This window comes from Pieris brassicae, chromosome 7, assembly GCF_905147105.1.
Source record: "Pieris brassicae chromosome 7, ilPieBrab1.1, whole genome shotgun sequence".
Classification (NCBI taxonomy): domain Eukaryota; kingdom Metazoa; phylum Arthropoda; class Insecta; order Lepidoptera; family Pieridae; genus Pieris; species Pieris brassicae.
The window spans coordinates 4,409,821-4,433,527 of NC_059671.1; the positions used below are offsets into that span (position 1 = coordinate 4,409,821).

A 23,707-nucleotide genomic window follows, 5' to 3' on the forward strand; every position below is an offset into this window, starting at 1 on the left:
AATTAATGAGATTATATTTAAAAATCTTCTAAATATCACTGGTCAAGCGTTCGATTTTAAAGAATTTGCCCAAACCAGGTCTCTGCATCAAACTTTAACAATTTTTCTGAAGGAAAACATCAAAGAAACCAACATATCTCAGTTAGAAATAAGATTTAGTGCATCACGTACATATAAATAAAAATGCACATAAAATTTCTTATAATGATAATTTATGGTTAAGCGCCACTGGTTCATAAATTAAGTTCTCGAAAATTCGGTTCCAAAGCTAGTAAGATATAATAGCACTACAAGTCAAGTAATGTACGAATGAAATACAAATTGTAATTATTATTATTTAGTACTTGTAGATAAAATTAAAGTACTTTATCGTTTTACATTCAAAATTACCTCATTAACATATTGAAAATCAGCGAAATAACACGAGTTATTGTTTCATGCACATTAAATATAATGTTACAGTATCTAACTAAGGACTACTAATGGTTTCTTTCTTTGACAGTAATAAAATGATAAGATAAATTGTCAGTGATTGTTTAGTAAAGCATTGCGCTCGTGCACAGTATTCTTCCATGTTCGAATCAAGATGGACCACGGAACGGCTGAGTTGGAAAAGATAAATATAAGTGATGAAAATGAAGTGAAATCTCTAAAGGATGTGGACACAAATCGACCGTTTCGGAGACAGGTGTGTTATTTTGACTTTATGTAGATAGTAGATGAATGCTAACTAAATCTTTAATGTACCTAAACTATACTGTAAGAATATATTCTTTTTATTATACACGATAATTATTGAAGTCTTTTTGTGTTCAGGCTAAGCCAAAACAAAAATAACACTTTATCCAATAAAAAGACAAAATAAGCTCAAATAAATTTGAAAAACCTCCTTTCACTTCCATAACTATATTATATAATATATACCTAACACGGGCACATATAATTCCGCGTTTAATAGATTCTGTATAAACTGAGTTCATCGGGGCTTACAGTGTTTTGTTTCCTCTCTGTGTTTGTGTCCCAATAAATTTCGTTAAAGGAGCGAATCCATTGGTGTAAAGCCGGGGGCTTATATCCACGACCTCAGGGTTAATAATGTCATTCCTAACGAATGATCTTTGGAGAACAATGAATAATATTTATAAAGATGTCCCGGATTCCCTAGGATTTTAAAAAACATTTCACCAGTGACAATGAAAATAACTTTTACAAAACATGATACTGAGACGTTATAAAATAACGACGATTACCATACAATGTTAAATTGATGTTTTATCTACTAAGTACGAGGTTGTTTGATATCCGATGTATCCCCAAACAAGTCGATACACGTTGGAGGTCATTGATTCTTCAAAACCATTTTGAATTTGGAACACTGTGGTTAAGTAGAGATACAGTAAAATATAATTAAAATTGTTATCTAGAAGACAGGATCATTAGTTTTATATAGGAAGAGCAGGTGTTGAATTGCCTTATGTTAAATGGAGGAGCGTGCGAGGGCGAGTAAAGAGCGTATGGTTCAGGTGTTATTAGTGGGTAAGATATCGTTGTCCTGCCTGCCTGCCTGCTGAAAGAAAAGTTTTTGGCAACTCGCTACATTAAAGACTTGTGTTCCAACCTGCATCCCCGGCTGTTTATGATGTATAAACGTGCTTGTGATTACGACTAAGCTAAGCAATTAAAAATTAATGTTTATTTCAAATAATTCTCATATCTGCAAGATTTATAATAATTTCCACTTAAAATTTAAATAGTTTCTTAAATACTAATTGACCTACATGGTGTGTTTCGTCATTGAATTTATTATTCACTAGCAATATTACACAATGATAAGGCCCAGTTTGAGTTATGATATAATAAACATCTTCTTGCGTTCTACGTTGTGTCTTTACAAGCAGTAAAGACAGTTTACTTTGGACATAGACTCGATGTTTATGTCGTCCCAAAACAAAGTAAATATTATATATTTAAACACTAGATCATGTAGGCTTGGTTATTGAAGTTAATAAAATTAAATGAATATATTAAAACGCTCGATTAATGTATAAAGTTCCTTAGAATATGCAAAGTTTCTCTATATATTGTGAATGTTTCTGTAAATATGTAGATTTATAATTGTAAATACTAAATTTATCTATTTAAGCAAGCAAGATAACATATAATTCACGACACATTAAGAAATTCATTCTTCCCATTCGAAAGTTCTTCCATTGTTACCCTCGTAACAAATAGCTATTAGTAAATAAAATATAAACTTACCTAACCTTTAATTATAAATAAAAAAAACACTGGCACTACAACCTTTTTAGGTCTGGGCCTCAGATTTCTGTATCTGTTTCATGATCGTATGTTAATTAGTTTGTTAATATAATAGTTGTTTATCTAAAATCACCTGCTTGGTGATCAGTTGTCATTTTGGGGTGTATGGCAAGCCGGTTTCCTCACCGTTCGGCGAATGTTAAATACGCACATAGAAATAAAGTCCATAGGTACACAGCGATCGAACCTACGACCCGCACGCTGAATCTACAAGGCTATCACTGCTCTATAACATTATAAATACTTTCTCGTATTTAAATAACTATTAGCATTGCTTTGTACATTTTTATTTATCATCCGATTAACTTTTATTATCTTTTTTTGTATGAGATGCGCAAACCAATGATAATTAAAATGTGATAAAAGCCGACATGATGCAGTCGTATTCGTAACCTATGATATTCCTTCAATACTTTGTGCTGATTATATTTTTGTTCATGGGTCAGAGTGAACATCTTGTTATTATTTTTAATGATAAGATTGATTGAATTATTATTTACTTAAATTTGTTTTGTGCTTATTAAAAAACAGGTTTTATCGCAAGTAAATAAAATAGCATTTTAATAGAGTTTAGTAATGTAATTGATAGTTGAAATAAATATACGAGTTTGTTAAGTTACCTTGTTTCTAATCAGGTCGGAATGTATTTATACGAGGATATTTTATCATAGTAGCATAAGTAGCTAACGGAATGATCATTTACACTAATATTTTTTTTTTTCGGAAAATAACTTAATGCTTAATAAATAACTCTAGTGTATTTATGCAGATAATAAACAATTAGATTTTTTTAATTTCGTTTATTGAGAAAGATTTAAGGCTTATAACTAACTTCTAAAAAAGTTATTTTTACGCCATTAAACAATTCTTTACATATAATTAATTATATGTAAAGAAAAATTAATAAAAATTTCTTTAGGAAAACTTAGGGTTGTATAACTTATACACTAATAAAATCTTCTGATACACTATTTATTCCACAAAGTAACACAGACATCAGAGCTCTCCTTGCCGACACTACTCTGAAGACGAACTTAGTCGAGGAAAACTACTTAGTATGACTGTTTAGTAACTCAGGACAAATATTTACGATAGATTATTATAATATATTACGATTATTATATATTGATATATTACGAAGACTAAAAACCCGTCTATTGGAATTAGGTTAAATACTTGAGTGGGAAATGAACTCGCTTTCGTTTTGTAGTCTTATAGTATATTAAGTATTAACAATAATTCATCTTTTGTTTTCCATTTAAACGTGTATCAAAAGTCATTAAGTCGACAACTACAACCGGTTGACATTGTTTACATTCTGTTTGCTAATAAATGCGCAGTATCACGTGTACATTTAATAATAGTAATAAAACGAGATTTATGTAGTTCATTAACCTTTTGCGTTTAATATTTATAATAAAATCATATAGCTGTAACAGGTTTCTAAACGCCCGCGCCATTTCATGAACCCTATAGGTGACCTTTGGGCCCAAACGATTATTTAAATTATTCTTATCCTATATATGGCTGTTCTGCTTAACAAACAATTTGTATGACTCAAAATTTGGCGATTAAAAAGAGTGGCAGAGAGTTTCTTGCCAGTCCTTCTTGCCCGCTCTACGCCTTTGACCTGCGAACTGGTAGTAAATGTAAATTTAGATTATTTTTAACATCTTTTCTGTGGACGTTCATAAGTGTTATTTTACCTATGAATAAAGTTATTTTGTGTTTGAGTTTAACACTGTTCGAGTACGTTTTTTTAAGTATTTAAAAGCTTATCTTAATTGGATATTACTTAATTCTTTTAAATTGTTTTAATCATAGTAACTTAATTACTTTTTATTAGTCTTAGCTAACGTGGTCACCGTGACCACGCACGCTGTAAAGCACGCGAAAAAATGTATAGGTTTATAATAATACATAACTTCAATCCGTTAATAAAGTGTTGTCTTTAAATATAGTATTACCTATTTTTATAATTATTAGCATTTCATATGGGCTGATATGTTGCAACATTTTAAATCTAGAATTTTCTAGAGTTTATTAAGTGAAATGAAACGTTGTTGGTGTTTCACTTAAGTCTATATTTCGTAAAATATAAAGGACACAGACTTCTCGTCTACGATAATATTTTCCGCATTAGCAATTCAAATTAAACTTTTACTTTTAATGGCATTCCAGTAAGATTAAGCTGTCAGACACGTGTAGCGGCAATTTACTAATAATATTGTAAATTTAAATAAAATATTTTTTTGATCTAAATTTAGAAAAACTACAATTTATAAGATTCTCGTTGTACAGATCGTCAGCCTGTGGTGTTCCGATAGCTTTGAACTTACTTTTTACTAAAAACTAAATCAATGGCGCTACAACTTTTTAAGGTCTGGGCCTCAGATTTCTGTATCTGTTTCATGATCATTTGTTAATCGAATAGGCAAATAGGTGATCAGCCTTCTGTGCCTGACACGCCGTCGACTTTTTGGATCTAAGGCAAGCCGGTTTCCTCACGATGTTTTCCTTCGCCGTTCGAGCTAATATTAAATGCGTACATATAAAGAAAATCCATTGGTGCACAGCTGGAGATCGAACCTACGACCCCAGGTATGAGAATCGCACGCTGAAACAACTGGGCCAACACGGCTCTAATAAATTATATACAGAAAACAAAAAAAAATACAAATATATTAATGATATAGCCAAAGTTGGAATACATAGTAATATATAAAAAGGTTTTAATGTTTACAAAAATAAAAATACTTAAATAGATTTAACTAAGTACACTTAATTCAGCTGTGTTGTGTGATGTTGTGAATTTGAGGGTATGTATGTGGGTTGTGCTGATTATCATCTTTATATCTAGTCTAAAACTCTTTTCCTTATATAAACTTATATGCTTAAAGCTAGTACACTCGTAAAATTAAAACTTATGTTGGAAATGAACGTTTTTACGGTTGCATCTAGTGGTTCACGCACAGACTATAGCGCCAAACCCTCTTCAATCACCTTAAGGTTATACTATTATAATTTATATGATTTAATTTTAAATTGTCGTTTTAAATAACAAACTGATATTTTACAATACAGTATATACTACAGAAAATATTTATTATATTAATTTTGATTGGCGCAGAAGTGTTTTTGTAACTGCTGCCAAATATATTAATAACAATAGACAATGACATTCTACTAAGTGTTGTTTGTCATTGTCATACATTAAAATTACTTTATTTGACTCAAAAAACATTACATTTTGTACTTACATTCTAAATGTTGTAAACATACAATAGGCAACGAAACGTTGAGATACAATATTCATTTTGGTTAACCTTAAAGATAATATACTAGCATTTAAACTAGGCCTAGCCTGTATCTTAAACGGTAGTTCCTTTCAGTGTCAATAAGAAATTGGTTAAGTCGTTTGTCATTAGATGTTTATTAATTTTTTGTTTATTAAACTAAATGAGGGTAGAATCTATTTAAGTTGTTGCAATGGCATAGACCGTAGTAAGTGTGAACTTCGATAAAGATTTTTAAGTCTTCTGGATGAGAAATTTGAATACGAGATATGAATTTAGTATTTATTTAGGTAAGTATGGAAACTAATATTTATTGTTAAGATTTTCTATTTGAATTAAATTTTAAACAATATAACAGACTGAAGTTAGACATTTTAAATAGCCAAATTTTATTATTTTATATTACCAAATGAGTTTTCAATTTCATTATATTTTTGAGATCTGTATAATTTGATATTTTAAAAGAGTACCGAAAGTTTTTTACGCCGGCTTTCTCTCGGCCCTCGGTCTTCTTTGCCGATGAGTAGGGATGTCTAACAATTCAAATTTAATGACGTGGAAGAAGTGATACCGGATTCTTCTATTCCATAACATTTTTTTTATATATCAGGGCTGCTACTCTGTATGTCCCATTAGCGACAAAATTCGATCAGTGACCCTGATTTTCTTATTGAGATTTCGTGCCCGAGATCAGCGCTACGGATATAAGGCATTGCATACACACACGTCTCAAATCGCTGGGAGACTGAAACGTGATTCTCTAACGATTCCCATAAAAATAACGTCAGGTTAGACTGGTACAACGACAAAAAGTCTTGAAACCCCAATTTGTTTCTTAAAACATTCTTTTTTATTACAGCCAGGATTTATCCGTTTCAAAGGTGTTGCCATGGGTTTAAATTCAAGACAGTGATCGCAAAATTTATTAATATAAACATTTATTTTATTATTTTATTTTAAATCTTAAATATTATTCTATTTTTTACATAGCATAGGAAACATCTAGTCCACATTTTCCTTAACCACTTTCACGACTATAATGATAGGCAAAATTGCGAATTGTCTTTGCTACTCAATAACGGAGAGTGGGCTAGTACAAACGGACCAAGTCAGACTGAGAGGAACAAATTTGATAACGAGTGAATTAGGACAGAAAGAGTGAGATTAATCTTTATTAGTGTATGATAATACACTAATAAAGATTAATTACATATAGCTTATGATGACAAATATATGTCGCACCCAACAAGCTTAATAAGCCGTTCAATTGACAGCTTAGCTTCTTAACTAAACAGCGCCGTTGAACTAGCGGCCTGAAAGAAATATTTACGGTATACAGCATGGATTTTTCCTCACGAAATTCTACTTCATCGTATATGCAAATAGGAATAAAATATCATAAACGTGCTTAGAATACATGACCGTAGCTTGTAGAATCGGATGCTTAATCACCTAGTAATAAAACATGAAAATATTTATTTCTAAAAAAAAAATTACACCTAATATTAATTGCGACGATGACTTTTAATTATACTGATTGATTGAAAACAATTTATTTACAATCACGGAAACTGGCACGTGGTTTAATATGAATCGTATCGTTCACTTATTATGTATTTCTATCAAGGTTATAATTAATCATAATAGTCACCAGTTTTCAGTTAAACAGGTTTTGTTAATGTCTTTTTGGTAGTTTTTTGGGTTAAATAAATATTTTAAGTAAGTGGGTCTTCTTTCTAAGAGAGAGAATATCGGTATTTATTAACACTGAATTCCTTAAACATATATAAAAAAAAACTTACATAAGTAATTAGGCATTGAGTGGCTAGAATGGAAAATACCTACTGTGGTTTAAGTATAAAGTACCTTTTACGTAACGCTATAAATGTACTATATATAATCGAAAAATAATAACAATAATAATAAAAAAACTGTTCTACGATTTAATTGAAAAAAATTACTATAAAATACATAATGTGTTTAATTTATTACGGTTTCCTGACTTTGATAAAGGTGCCGTTAGATTACGTTCTATTTACTACAGCCTCACCCCCCCCCCCCCCCCTCCTACAGTGCTTATGTAATACTGGAACGGCCCTAGCCTCTAAAAATCATAAAGCTACTATGAACCGCAAATAGCTATTTTATGTTTTGACTCACTTTCTATGTTTTTCAAATAAATACTAAAATTGTTACTTTCTATTAGAGGAGTTCGATAAAGTTCACATAATATACTCGTACCATTATCGTGGCTAATAAGTAATATTATGTCGACTTAATTTTCTACAATACTAATGAATTAAACTAAGGTAATGTTCATTAACAGTCTAAGTGTAATGTTTTGACACTATGTTTGTGTTTCCAAGATACCGCATTTGCACTTATATTCACTACAATAGATTTATTAACTCAAAAGGTTTAGTTCCTTTTAGGCGTCTTATTCCTGTTGTACCAAAAAGTTTGATTACCTCAGCATTCACATTTTCGCCGTATTTAGGACTAAGATCCTTGTGGATACTTTCATCTTTAATGTACATTGACAATGTCCCGAAGAAGCTGGTTCTGGCCGTTGTTCTTTCTAAATTGCTGTACGGCCCCAAAGCTGAACGCCATATGTCAAAACACACACACATAGGCAGTATCACTTGTTTTTAAAGGAGTAATTTGTTAAATATTTGAAACCATTTTATCGTGTTTTATTAACATATAAATTAAATGACAACTAGGCGCGTTTATGTCGTATTTGGTGTAATAAGTATGTTTATAACTTTCTATGTTTTCCATACTAGCTTAATAATATTAAATGTTTAGTGGTCTTGTACTATAAGGCGGTTGAACGTAACACCTTAATATACCGGTTGTAGAAAGTGATTTTACAATTCAATTAATATGATGAAAGTATTAAATTATGAATAAGAATTAAATAACAAATATAATTAAAAAAATTAAAAATATTCATGACAGAAATTTCGTTGTTGTTCGAAAATTCGTCGCATACTAGGGAGTTCCTAAATAAGAGTAACTAAATAAAAATATATGGTGCAAGTTTAAAACAATTTCACTAACTAATCAATCAAAAGTCCTATAAGATATGCGTTTGCATGTATTTCAGAGTGTAGCTAAGAGTTCTTATAATCGTGTCTGTGTTAGTTTTTGAAACCTCAGAGTTATACAATAATACGTATTAACAAATTCTTAGTTATTGTTTGGATACAGTGACGCCAATGCATAATTATTTGTAGCAATATATTTATTACATACCGACACAAATTTATGGCATAATTTCAACATCTCTTTCATTGTTAATTTGTTTATCGTGTGGCTATACGATATCAACTCAGGATTTTGATTACCGATTAAACATGATACATGACGGCTTCAGAATCTTAAATATTTTATAAAGAAATGTTTTGTTAAGAATCTCACATATATTATTATTAGCAAAGCATTTGTAACTAGTATAATTAAGTACGACTTATTTTTGTTTACCACTTGACTTGTTATATTTACAGCAAATTTAAGAAACGCGTCTCTAAAACTTTTGTTCAACATTAGTATGAAGTATATTTCTGTTATGCTTAATCATATAATTTGTCCGGTGTTGTATCTTTCGTTGTCATTTGGATAGTCAGATTGCATATAGTTAAACTTTTACATCTGTGTTACCAGTTGCATTGGTTTTAATCTCAAATTTATAACGTATCACTAATATAAGTCTACCGTTAATATTTTGAATATTAAGCATCATATATTGTACTGGTAATAACTATTATATAGTATACAGTGTTGACGCAGTGCATTTAACGTGCGACTCTCATCCCTGGGGCCGGAGGTTCGATGCCCGGATCGATCATTGGTGTACGAATTTCTGTCTATGTGTGCATTGAGCACTCACTCGAACATTGAAGGGCATGCCTTAGACGTATCGGCCACAGAAGGTTGATCACCTACTCGCCTATTAGAAATGATCACGTAAGATACAGATACACAAATCTAAGACCCAAACCTAAAAGGTTGCAGCGCCTTTTTTGTGTAATAAATAAGTAGTTTATGACTCTAAATTTCTTAATTCCAGGCCTTTGTTTCCATGGGGTCATTCCTCCTGTCCTTTAGTGCTGGAGCAACTGCTGGGATCTCAGCCATCATTATACCGCAACTGTTACATGAGGAAGGAAGACATAAATATAGTACAGAGATGATGTCCTGGGTAGGTATGTATTGTAATAAACTGGCAATATTTTCTACTGAACAATGATTGCTTTATCTCTGAACTTTATTTACATGTTAACATATCCTATTACTTATATTATCTCTTGTACAAGTACTACTCAAGGTAGTGGAAATGTCAAACTATAATAAAGGCATTGGACAGTGATAATAAATTTCTGAATCGATAAACACATGTACATCTGACATTATTAATTTATTTATTTAAAGATAATATGTGAATGAAACAAAAAACCGTTTTCTTTTCAGCGGCTATGTCTTCTTTGGCTCTTCTCTTCGGTAACATGATATCCGGGTACTTAATGGAACGTTTTGGCAGACGAATGTCTCAAATCATCCTCTCAATGTTCTACATTAGTGGCTGGCTGATCATTGGATTTTCGACGAACATCTACTACATGCTAGTTGGAAGATTTATTACAGGATTTTGTCAAGGATGGCTAGGCCCATTAGGACCTGTATTTATTGGAGAAATAAGTTCACCAGCCTACAGAGGTCTATTCTTGGCTGGCCTCTCCTTAAGCATTGCATCTGGCGTTTTTATGTCGCATTTGTTTGGAACTTTCCTTCACTGGAGTCATGCATCAATTCTTTGCGCGCTGTTTCCGTTGCTCGGATGTGTTATTTTATACTTTTCACCCGAATCGCCTTCGTGGCTTGCATCTAAAAACGATATCGACAAATGCAAAAAATCATTTTATTGGTACAGAGGAACAAGTTTAGTTATGCAGAACGAGCTGGACAAAATGTTAGCCGAATACGAGAAGAAAAAAGAAGTAAAACCCAAGTGGGAAACTTTGAAAGATAATATACAGAAACCAGAGTTCTGGAAACCTCTTTGTATAATGATTGTATTCTTCATAGTCACCCAGTTGTCTGGTATCAATGTCATATGCGCGTACACAACAGATATAATGAAAGTGCTTATAGGTAATAATAAAAACACGTACACAGCTATGTTAGCAACTGATGTTTTACGAGTAGTAGCCCTAATTTCGGCTTGTATCCTCCTTCGCAGAATAGGTCGAAGACCACTGGCTATATTCAGTGGTGTGTTTACAACATTATCTTTAATAACACTATCCATATATTTATATCTTGTTGAAAAGAGGATTATAAGGCATATATCACCGCTGATATCATTAGGATTAATGGCTATATATATTGTAGTATCTAATTTAGGCATATCACCATTACCATGGAACATGGTTGGTGAAGTATTTGCGTCAGAAACAAAAGGATTAGGTTCTGGTATAAGTGTGATGATGACTTCAATGGCCTTCTTTGGAACTGTTAAAACTGCGCCCGCCATGTTCCATACTATAGGACACCATGGTACCTATTTGTTTTATGGCTTATCTACTCTCTGTGGTACGGTCTTCCTATACTTCTTCCTTCCTGAAACCAGAGGTAAAACTCTATTACAAATAGCAGAACATTTTAGATATGGAAATAAAGAAAAAAGTAAAGAATCAAATAATCACTGCGTATAATTGGGTTTGAAGAACCGCTTAATGTCAGTGTGATAAGATAACGCGTAAAACAGGTCAATAGTTTTACGTAATAGGATTCAATTCATCAATGTGATAGTCCCAGTATATTGGGCTATAATGAATAATTGTCATCATAATTTAGATAATAATTTAGATACGGACTAATTTAGGGTCCTTTAGGTGTAATTTAGTCACACAAACTGTATAAACTGCCAGTATAAATCATAACAATTGACATATATAATCTACTTAACCTCATTAGATATTTTTCTCAACTCTTTGAGAAACAAAATTTTTGTTAGCATCTAACGGCCGACTGTTTACATATGGAAACAAATTAATAGGAGAAGAGCACGTTGTATCGCCCCAAGTGTTTACGGATGCACCGTTGCTAATAAAAACAAGACAATTTCACAGTCCGTTTAAGATGGACAAGTGGCACGCTTCTGTTTCAACAAGTTATGAATTTCTTCCTGTTGTGACACGTGGGTATGAGTGGAGTGATTCGCATCTGCAAGGATTTTTTTCTGAAACACATCGTTTCCCACGTTACACGTTGGTACGCGACCTGTTTTTGTGCACCACAAAAAGTGAGGGTAACATCTGGAGGTGTGGTTATTTTTGGAGTACAATTTGAGGACGAGGAAGTAAGAATTACACCCAGCCATATATCAGTTAATGCACGAAGTAAATATTTATTAAGTAATTAATGTTTCTTCTTATCTTATGCTTGAGATTCTGTCATTTTGGTATTGTCTTTTGTTAACATAACTTTTACACATTAAGGAGACACTTTTGAAACGGATTGAAGCTATGTATTATTATTATAAACTTATAATTATTTACATAATTTTAAAATTAAAATTTTCCGACGATTCACGTGCTCTACAGCGTGCGTGGTCACGTTGACTGAAAACAAAAGGTGTTGAATGTCAAAAGTATAACAGCTGTAGAGAAAGTTGTGTTATCTGTATGTAAATACATGTACGTGTGTAATACATGTAAATAATTTTAAGTTTATAATAATAATACATAGCTTCAATCCGTTTAAAAAGTGTATTCTTAATTCTGTCATTTTATCAACGTGTACACGGGAAGTAGAACTATTTATAATAAATTCGTAATTATGTATTCAAAAAAAGAACAATTATGATTATACAATATTGACTTCTGCTACAAATTTAAAAAAATACACATATATCTTATATCTAACTACACCGATTGCACAGACTATTATTCTATATCTATATCTATAGATAAAAGAATTGTAATACCAACAATGAGTAATTTAACAAATTACACACAAATCTATAATTTTTATTAGTCATAAAGCACACCAAACGTCTCTTAAAGTCACCTTATTGGCTCTTGTAATTAAAGGCTTTTAAATAGTTCCAATAGAAATTAGCGTAATTTTCATATCAAGCAGTTCCGGTGCGTTCATTTGTTTATTGTTCTGTGAACCACTTGCATATCATATCAGTGTGTGGGTCAAAATGAATATTGAAGAGACACGTGTCGGAAATGCTGCACGTGGTTTCAATTAGATTGAAAAAAACGTTGTCTAGAATAAAAAGCCTCACCCCTAAGTGGGTGGAGTCGTTGATAAAGGTCTTATCATCGAACGTATATTTTGACCTCTGTACACGAAACAATGTATGATTTTATTACCCTCTTAAGTAGTCAATTTAATGCTTCGTTTGTGATATTCAAATATTTGAGATTTTGATAGTGAGTTTATTGAAATGTCCAATAAATTATTCTAGTAGTAATAGTCAATAGTTAGCTGTTCGATTGAGATTTTTATACTATGATTATCTTTATCTAGTCTATAAATTTATACAGCAATAAAATTTATAGAAAAAGGATTTTTATTTCATATTTTCTAAGAGGTGGCCTAGTGAATTCAGCGTGCCACTCTCATCCCTGAGGTCTTGAGTTCGTACCCCGGCTGTGCCAATAGACTTTCCGTCTATGTGCGCATTTAACATTCGCTCGAACAGTGAAGGAAACCGGCTTGCCTTAGACCTAAAAAGTCGACGGCGTGTGTCAGGCGCCGGACCTACCTGCCTTATATATTAACAAATAATCATGTATCAGAAATCTGATTCTTAGGCATTGGTGCTAAATTTCCATCCTAATAATTATTTTTAAGAATTAACATAATTCAAGTTATTACTTACCCTTACGAACTGGATGGATTCTATAACTATAAAAAAATATTTATACTCTTGGTACACACGAAACGGGTTTCGAAGTTCACTCTGTTGTCTCTGAATAGTTCTGAATGGTATAGAAATGACAGCCGAATTGGAACTTGAACTTGTGCGGAATAATTTTTAAATACTATGCTCTCCAAAATACTTCTACTATAATAAGAACATATTTTTATTAAATAATTTCATATGCATGTGATTTAACATTTCCTAGATAACCGGAATCATGCTTAGGCAGTGCACACTGCACGTGTTCCGTTTCCTGGCGACAGATGTGCCACGCAAAACCAAATATCATTATGTACATACATAATTGTGTACTTATTTAAGTTTTGAATTTAAATTTCGAACAGTACAAAGAATATATAGACTATGAATGTAAAACTTGTTAATTTAGTATTGAGTAAAATACTTTTATTTATAGTCTAAGCTAAGCTTATGTTATTTTCTAATTTAAATTTCGAATAATGCTACAGATAATTAATAGGACAACAGTTAAATCCCAAATGGTGTGCTTGTTTGATTTACGAATTTAAATTAGGAACATTTCTAAAGAATAAATAGGACTTATATTGTGAATGAATTAACTATTCATTCACAACCATTGGTGACGGTGAACAGTATTGCACAGAATGTACACTTTAGCTTATCTTAAATAAATTTTTACTTTAAACATAGATAATAAATACATAGAGACATGTGTCAATAGAATTTAGCAACACTTACAAAGCAGATTTTAATTTAAAATGTATTTATTTTCATTTAATTATACTTATGACTAGCTTCGTCCAGACATAGAGATCCAGGTTTATACCTGGGAATCAAAAATGGCGAATGAGAAGCATAAGCTTCGTCATTATGGATTCCCTTAAAAATCTAATATTTAAACATAACTAATAATATCAATGACTTCATTTAATACACTAACAATCGTAATACAATGAATATATTGACCTGCGCGGGATCATGTACAAAATATGTTTTTAATCAGAATGACGTAGGTGACGTCACCTCTGTGGCCTTATTATTGTGCTGTGGCTTTAGGAGAAAGTTTTGGCAAACAATAGTTATTTTGGGTCACAGAAGCCGCTAACAATATGGATTAGAAGCAGAAATCTCCCTTTGGACTTCAAATTCGACGTATAGAATATAACGGGAGAAAAAATGTTATCAGTTGAATACGCGCGTCAATGAATAATGTACTAGTCAAACAAAATGATAAAATAATTGGACTGTGTTTCTTTGTGTGTTAATTAGGTTAATTTATAGTAATAAATAGTAGGTACGAAGGAGGTTGAAAAGATTCATTCATGATAAAGATATCGATGCGAGAACAGTACCAATGGTATCGGAGTCATGCCCGTCCGTAGACGTCAAATAAAATTCGGAGTCCGGCACCACAGTAAGAAATACTCAGTATTGTTCCGTCCTGCCCTTCAGGCGATTGACCACCCCACGACGGCCCAAGCCGAGGTTCGAGTCTCACAGGAGACGCCCTTGCGCTAGCCGCGGGACAACAAGCCATTCTAGCCGAGCTACGCTCGCCAAAACAGCCCGAGCTGAGCTGTAAAGGCCCTTAAGGCCAACAGCGACATTCCATACAAAAAAAAGACTCAATATTGTATTGTAATTTCAAAAGCAACACCTTGATAGTCTTTCACAGTCCTTTTTTTTATAAAATAAGGGGCAAACGGGCAGGAGGCTCACCTGATGTTAAGTAATACCGCCGCCCATGGACACTCTCAATGCCAGAGGGCTCGCGAGAGCGTTGCCGGCCTTTTAAGAATTTGTACGCTCTTTTCTTGAACTTCGCTATTTAGTAAAAGAAAGTCTTGTAAAACGAAGTGTGGAAGACATCCAGCCATTGATTGATTTTCCGATCCTCTTCCCTGAGACATACGACCTTCAATTGTTCAAATAAGAGTATGCTCATCCCACAAAGGCCAGCAACGCAACCGCTAAAAACGGGAGTTCTTAGGCTATGATGACTGCCCTTTTTGGGCGTCCCGCAGGCTTGTTAGCTCGTATTATATACAGAAGGTTCATTGCATTAAAAAAAATCAACACAGAAACATAAATTTGAGGCCAAAACGTGGATGTTGTAGCTTTTCTTTTTTATTGTGCCTCCTGCTGTCATGACATTATGAATATTAGTGATTCACCACCTCCGTAACTCCTGTAGCAACACCAATACTTATGCAACCATCTAATCGGTATGAGAGTTCTGTCTGAGCCTATACCTCTGTATCACTTTTATAAATAGCCACACTTAATATGGATTGTTACAAAAAAACAATTTACTGATAGACGGAGCAGGAAACAATAGACAACTCAAATATAAGGGTCTTTCCTTCAACTTTGAGTTTGCTGCCTTCGGAGTAACGACTCTTGGATTGTGAGGTTCAAGTGCACAGGCGCTAATTAAAGATTTAAATTAAGAAGATCAAGACTGGTAGATAGTACTGGTTACCAGATCTGGTGCTTTCCTCGCTCAAATAAGTATAGCAATACAATGAGGAAATCAAAAGTTACACTGCCACAAGGACCAAACTTTTTAAATTTGTTTTAATTTTATCTATAAATTATTTAATTATTATTATTACTCAACTTTTGTGACTATAGGTAAACGTTATATCACATTCCCATGTGTCTTGCTATTCCGACATCTGATTTTAATTAGTCTTAATGCAAGTGAAAATCATTAAAGACTACATTAGACAGCTTTACGAATACCATATTAGGTACGGTTTTTGTGGTCCTAAAATTGCCCAGAAGTAACTTTGTTTTTAAGCACTAAAGTTTAACCACTTAACCAACATCTTTGGTATGTGTGACCAGATTTTTTAAATCAAATCAAATAATGTCTTTTTGGTATTGCCATAGTGTTTAGTTTTACAATTAAATTACAAATCCATAACCTGGGGCCTTAGTCAAAATGCCTTAACAGTATTCTGCAGTGTATGCAGAAAGTCGAAAACCAAATTTGTATGAAAATGGCAGTTCGTGTCGAAAAATTTGTACAAGGATCCTCTTCTTACTTACCTTTGAACATTAACAGAAATTCATATATATCCCGAATTCAAATACACTCCATTATTGGTGATTAACGTGGAAAAATTGTGTTTATAATAACCATATAAAAATATTCCTTTGTTAGCTCATACATAAATTTGTAGCGCGCGTCTAGATAAATCATAATCTTATATAAACAGAGCAATTATAGACGATACAGTTTTCGTAAACAGTAATAATCGTTGATCTCGTCAAACATGTCACAATATTGACAAATTATGTGTTGCATTAGTTTGATCGTATAAGTATTTAGTGATCTTTCGACTTGCTACGTCATTTGTATAATTACCAATTGTAATTACAGTTCAAACTCTACATTTAAATTAAAGCATATGCCACCGTGACTTTTGCTTGTTCTGGAGTTAATTTAGTTAGGTTTTTGTATGCCATATGGCGGGAGTATCACGAATACCGTATGGTACGAGAGCAATGTCGGGATTCGGCGCAATTTCACTGTCGAGCATCTCGAACAATCTGGCTTTGCGTCTGTTGCAATAAAAACAGTCTGTTTTTTGTCTTCCTCAACTTATGCTGAGTGTCCTTGGAGTTAGTGGGATAAGTGTTTTAAGGGTTAATATAACTTTTTTATTTCTTGGTTTCTTATGAATTTGTTTATGACGTTTTACGGGCAATTTTAATCGTTTGAATGGTTTGATTGTTATAAATTTACAGTTTATATGTCACTGGCCTTAGTATATATATATATGTTAATGATTTAAATATGTTCGAAGTCCTGGTGGATAGAAAAACTGTGTACAGTTTGTGTTTCCACCACACCAACTTCCTTTATATTAAGAACATTTATAAAATAAATAAATAAAATAAATATTCCGAAGTAAGTAAAATATTTAAATTCAATTCTGTCTATACAAACATTATCACGTTTTTGATGAAAAGTATTAACGAAATATATTTGTGTTTATGTAAACTTACATCGGGAGATACTTTATAAATTTTCTTGAACTATTTTTTTTGATTCTTGAAACACAACTGAACATTATGTACTGTCATCTCTAAGGTCGTTAGTTCAATCCCTGGCTGTGCACCAATGTGCACTATGTGTCTATCTACCCACTTAAGCGAATCTCGAACGGTGAAGGAAAACATCGCGAGGTAACCGGAAACCACAAAGAATTGACCGCGTATAAAACGCAAATGATCATGAAACAGATACAGAAATCTGTGTTACACCACAGCGTATATTTTTTTTAATAGAAACAATCGAGAACTAAACAAGTATTACAATGAAGGCCTGTATTTTTTAATAATGGCCATAAAAACCAGAGATTAGAAACCCGGTTCCAAATATAAACACAAGCAGCGTTGCATAAAACGTAAAGATTATAAACGTCATCCTAATCTGTGAACACGTGGATATCATACTTTGTGCGAGTTGAAATGTTTTGTTCGTTAGGTTCGGTAGTTTCAAAGGTAGGTCCATTTTTTGCCGGTTCCCATGAACCCTGCGACAATAGAGGCGACCTCGCTGAAAGACTCTACGAAGATCCACGCAAGAATAAATATTACCTAACAATAGGGTAGCAAGCTTCTTTGACTTTTAGCTTCGTATAGAGCGCTTAATAATATTGATACTAAGTTTATGGTTACTAAAGTTTTTGTTATGAGTATCGGAAATTGTTCAATTATATCTCATTAATAGAAAGCAATAAATTAATTGTAATAATAAAGTAAAAATTGCTGTGAAATAAGTACCTTGTTAAAGATCATACGACATTCTTATTAATATATACACTGTACACTAATAATGATAATTTATACTACTATAATATATATAATATGATATGACAAATTGACTTACGAAAACCAAACATAATTTATTTTTAAATAATATGCTTAAAGTATTAAAAGTTTGGTTCCATAAGAAATTGGACAACAATAGAGCATAGTGTCCCGTAACGGACTTTTTTTTAACGAGAATCAATCAGGATATTCCGAAGAGTCGTATTCTTGTATGGCAGTTAAATTTGTAGGGATTTCCCACGGAAATTTTCTACTTAAGTCTTTCGTAGGTTTCTCGTAAAATTCTCATATCATTTATATTTACAAATATAACAAGAGTCTATACTATATACTTACTTTTCACATTTAACACCTTTTGTCTTCAGTCACCGTGAAGAGCACGCGAAACGTCGGAAAAAATTAAAAATTTAGAATTATGTAAATAATTATAAGTTTTTAATAATAATACATGGCTTCAATCCGTTCAATAAGTGCTTTTCTTAAGAGTCTATCGCTTGGACTGCTATAAAGAGTTTTGTTCGAAATTCTATGTAATTTTTTTCAGGCACGTTATCAGGCAGATCTGTGGGTTTATTTTCTTAAACTTGGTCTGGTGGGCTAAACTTTGTCTCCCACTAGGACCGGGTGACAACTACTTCGGCAATTCCCTCATGATATTTATCAGCGAGCCCACTGGAAGGTGGAATCCGCGTTTTCTTGTGCTATTCATCTTACTGACATATTTGACAATTCTGTGGCAGAAATTCTAAAGCTGCGATCTGTGCTCGTGCAACCCTCATGCCATTTTGGAGCTCCGATTGTACCTGGATCTTTCGAAAGTTGTATAGTCAACAAGTAAATGAACTATCGCTTGATAATAGTGTGTATTTGACATTTGTGGATGTGCAGAGAAAGGCATGAGTACTGAATTAATAATTTAGATTGTTATGAGTAATTTCAAACTAAGTATCTACTGATTTCAGTTGGCGCCTGGCAGATAGTACCGCTAATTCCAGCTTGTAGCTGCCTTGCTCAACGAATAAGTATCTCAATACAGCGAAGAAATGAAGCATTAAAGTTACACTGCCATAGGGTCCAAACTCTTAAATTTTTATTATTATTATTATTTCTATGTAGGTTAAGAAAATTGTAAATGCTATGTGTAATACTGATTTACTACTTTAATTTCGTAGTATCCTTTACAGTACAACAAAAATATTATGAAAGATAATGCACATAATTGATCAAACCCATCAACTGATAATAAAATAGTATTACAGTTTTGTTTACAGATTGTATTAGTAGCTCAACCGTAGTTTTTGTGGATGGCTACCTCTAATTACAAGGAACAGCGCCTGACGAATGAAGCGGAAAATATTAAAATGGAAGCCAAAATAGCGTGCCGCGTGTTAGCCCCGTGAAATATTACAAAAATGGAAAAAAACTGCTTTCAAAATAAATTAAAATTCTTGCACCCGGAAGCTCGATGTTAGAAGGCAAGAAATACGATTTACTTTGAAATTGTTGACATACCTTGGAATCGCTATTTTTGCGTCATATTAGTTTAGCGGCTTTAACGTGAATTTATTACGTTATTTACTTAGCTTGACGCAACGTCTTAAATGATTTATCGTTGTCGTAGTCTAAGCGATAGTCGCGTTTAAATACAAGAAATTTGTTTTTAACAACTGTCTTAAATCCAAAATATTTTACCATTAAACAATGTAGAAACAAAATATCTGTTCGTTATTTCACCGGGATATAATATCCGTACTTTTTTATATTCTAATATAGTCCGTTAACGGTTGTTTATGAAAGGGTAAGCTAAATGAATTAAAAGAGATAAATTAATGTACGAAACATACCTGAACCTTTAGATGAAACCAGAAACGGTTGCATATCTTCAAAACTCGATCCCAAAAATTGTAATTCGTTTGTTCGCTCCCTCGATTGGTATTTTTTTATTAGGGGTAACAGCGCATTACAATCATAATAGCGACAGCGCCGAACCGTTAACGGACTCAAGGGCGGGTTGCATTATTTTAATCAAGGTTTAGTGCTTTTAAACGAAAGTTATGTCTGGGTTGTACTGTCGGGTCCGTTAAAACTAAGATGGGTCTGTATATCTAAAATTATTTCGTGAATTGTATTCATTATTAAAAAAAACTAAGACTAAAATCTTCAAAACATGATTGTTCTTGCACTAGTAGATTTAAATTTTAAAGGATAAATAATAACTTTAAGTATAACCGATAATCAAACTTTATTTAACCATTAATTAAGTATTCCATGGAACGAGTCAGTCGGTGCTTTCACAAAGGAATAAGTAGGCTCAAAAATTTGCCGTATTACCATAAGGGTTTTGTTTCAAGGGCTTACAAAGATGTGTCGTTAATGACGTGATTAAGATTATCAGATTACAAACATTATGCAAGGATTTAGTCTAATAAATAAATTAAATTTAAGGCATTTAAGCTAATATTATCTAACATCACATTTTAAAGGCACAATAGAAATTCGTTTGTATGATTAGGTGCCATATATACACATCGTTGTCTTCAATCTAAGAGATAATGTAAATAAAAATTGAATTTACAATTATGCTAGACGTAAAGTCTACTTAATCTAAAGATATGACCGTTACAGAAACACCTTGCGTTCGCGTCGAACATCGACTTTGGCACAGACAGCTGTATGTTTAACCACATAACTAACTACTTATTTACAACATGCAACTATAAAATTCTAATATCCTAACTAGTTAAGGCATTTTATTTTTAGATAGATTGCGAGCCTGTCGTGTTTTTTCCTGCCACCATTTAAGAGTTTCTTCGAATTGTTCGCGATCTTCGGGTGTCACTTCTGGAAGATGGATTTCTGGAAGCTCTTTCTTCAGTTCGACGCCATTGTATGGCGGCTCTTCAACAAAGGGTGTCTCCTCTTTGAATTTGTACTGCCCGAGGAGTAACTCGGAGTTAATAGAATCTAGTAAAGGACCTTCATCGTAATTAGGCTGGATTTGTTGGTGAATCACATCGACGTACTTGACATCGAAATCGCTTTCACTTAATTGAACTTCTGACTCACTGCAATAATTTTGTTCAGGAATGACTGTGAACTGCTCGGCGGAGTTTGGGAATTGAAAGTGGCTGTCCAAGAGATGCTGGTTCATTTCATCTTGGGCAAGGAGATCTGATGACGGCGTCAGAGGCTGCCCATTACCATCTTCCTCCTCATACAATCGCGGTGTGGATACCAATTGAAACGCTTCAGATGCCTGCAAGTCAACATACTGTTGGGCTGATATTTTGTGCAACGAACTGTCGAGGTCATCTTCTTCTAAATCCTCATCCTCTAGAGCGGGGGAGTTCATACAGAAGTAGCTTCGTTCTTGACTATTCTCCCGAGGCGAAGATGACGCTGGAGAAGGAAACGATTCCATTGATGGAATTGATAAGTTTTCTTTATCCGTGTGTCCAATATTTAGTAGGCTTTCGAGGTTTCGTATATATTCCACGGCCATGCGTAATGTTTCCACTTTACTGAGCTTTTTGTTTGGTCCGCGGTTCGAATTGGCGTTTTCGAATGCTGCTGCCACCTCCTCTGGTATATGTCGGCGTAAGGCGGCAAAACCGTCATTGACTTGACGTACTCGATTTCTTTCCCGCGCATTTCGTCGCGCTACGGCGAGCGGCGTAGCACTTCTTGCATCTTCAGACACATTGGTGTTCTCACGGTATTTTGGACGTTTGGCAAATCCGTTATTGTTCTCTACGGAGTTCACTAATGAAGACACTGACACTGTGTTCGACGGGAGTTTTTGTTTCTTCCTGACAATGACGATTTCACGTCTAACATTGTCGTTGTTTGTTATGTTCACTGAATTATTCACAGATTCTTGTAGCACCTGCGGCTTGAGCGGCGAATTGCGGAAGACAACGACCCCGATGGAACTCATGTTTGGGAACTATTTTTACATATTATAACTGTTCTTCCTTGTTAGTTCCGGTTGTGGATAGATTAAAAGTACTGTTATTACTGGGTTAGAGTTATTTGTGTGGCGTCAGAGCGCCGTCCGTCGCGGGAATGGCGCGTGCCGTTCGTCCGCACCTGGGGTGGCTCGCGGCTCACGGGGGGATCAATAGGGGTAGGTACTTACGTTTGCTAGTTGCACACATGCTTTTTAAAAGGGCGGCTTGGTGAATCGTTTCGGCTCATATTTTTATAAATTTCTACGTTGGCCTAAATGTACGACATTAAAGTTGCGATTTTGAGAAGCGAAGCACTTAATTTTGGTTCATATGCATGTACTGCGTCCAATAAACTCGGTGACGCCTCGTTTATTTTTCGTTTGCATAAAAGATAGTTTAAAATTGAGGTTTCGATTTACAATCTAGTTTTTGATTTGATTAATACTTATTTTTCACTAAATTACATTATTTTCAATAAATACAAAATACGTAATACAGGGGAGCAAATGAAACAGTTTTCATTGCAGTTAGACAATCATATTTTATACAATCAAAACTGGTTAAGTCGTATGAACCACAACGATTCCCCGAATAGATTTTTCGTATTTGATACTTTTCATGGGGTGTCGCACCCAACTACGACTGTGAATGTGTGGGTAGCACACATGTAAACAATCAAATGAATTACACGTAATAATATGATTGTGAGTAACAGGGATAAACCGTTCGCGTGTTTCATCGCCGCCTGCGCAGGGTGAGTTTGCAAGCTGTTTTAATTTATTAGATTAAAATAACATACAAGAAATACCTTGACATATAATAATACGTTTGAAAAATATTAATAATTAATGAAAGAAAGAAATGCTATAATTGTCTATATTGTTGTTAAAATATTTCAAATACTTATAAAGTAAATACTATACGAAATCAAAGTCTAGAACAGTGATTATAAGTTACTTACTATTTGATTAAAACTACAGTAAACATTAATTAAATTTAAAAAAATAATATAATGCTAATCACAGCCTCTTCTAATATGGCCCGTTTCCCGCCAAATCATATTTTTTTACCATAGATTATTGTCTATGTGCGCCACGTGTCTATTATGGTTGTGTGTGTACGCCTACGCCAGCTGCACTGCTTGTATCGGCACGCGCTAGTTTATTGTTCAGCTTCTATACAGATGATAGAAGTTAATCACAGATAACATTGAGTAACGGTTATTTTTTTAATGTACGGATTTCCGTATATTAAAAAAATATCCGTTAATTATCCGGATTTATAAATATAAAACCTCCTTATTTATAAATTAAATCACTCTAACGCTATTTTACTGAGTACTCATTCTGTCTGTCTGTCAGTTTCTGTTTACG

The 23,707-nt window shown here is 33.3% G+C and overlaps 2 protein-coding genes across 3 annotated transcripts; one reads left to right on the plus strand and one right to left on the minus strand.

The window, feature by feature from the left end:
• Window positions 1-395: 395 nt before the first annotated feature.
• Window positions 396-13,200, plus strand: LOC123711844 (facilitated trehalose transporter Tret1-like). 2 transcript variants are annotated; one of them, XM_045664677.1, is made up of 3 exons: window positions 396-688; window positions 9,691-9,826; window positions 10,092-13,198. In XM_045664677.1, the coding sequence occupies exons 1-3, from the start codon at window positions 587-589 to the stop codon at window positions 11,333-11,335; spliced, it is 1,482 nt and encodes a 493-aa protein (XP_045520633.1). In that variant the 5' UTR covers window positions 396-586; the 3' UTR covers window positions 11,336-13,198. The 2 variants fall into 2 exon arrangements, with proteins under 2 accessions (XP_045520633.1, XP_045520634.1); XM_045664678.1 differs by lacking the exon at window positions 396-688 and having other exon boundaries at window positions 9,688-9,822; window positions 10,092-13,200.
• Window positions 13,201-21,124: 7,924 nt separating this feature from the next.
• On the minus strand, window positions 21,125-22,321 carry LOC123712224 (achaete-scute complex protein T8-like). Its single transcript, XM_045665228.1, has one exon. The coding sequence runs from the start codon at window positions 22,319-22,321 to the stop codon at window positions 21,125-21,127; it is 1,197 nt and encodes a 398-aa protein (XP_045521184.1).
• Between the last annotated feature and the right edge of the window lie 1,386 nt (window positions 22,322-23,707).

Coding starts and splice junctions, on each gene's coding strand:
- LOC123712224 (XM_045665228.1), bottom strand. CDS start 22,321: ATGAGTTCCATCGGGGTCGTTGTCTTCCGCAATTCGCCGCTCAAGCCG.
- LOC123711844 (XM_045664677.1), top strand. CDS start 587: ATGGACCACGGAACGGCTGAGTTGGAAAAGATAAATATAAGTGATGAA. Junction 689..9,690: donor ATCGACCGTTTCGGAGACAG/GTGTGTTATTTT, acceptor TCTTAATTCCAG/GCCTTTGTTTCCATGGGGTC. Junction 9,827..10,091: donor AGAGATGATGTCCTGGGTAG/GTATGTATTGTA, acceptor TTTTCTTTTCAG/CGGCTATGTCTTCTTTGGCT.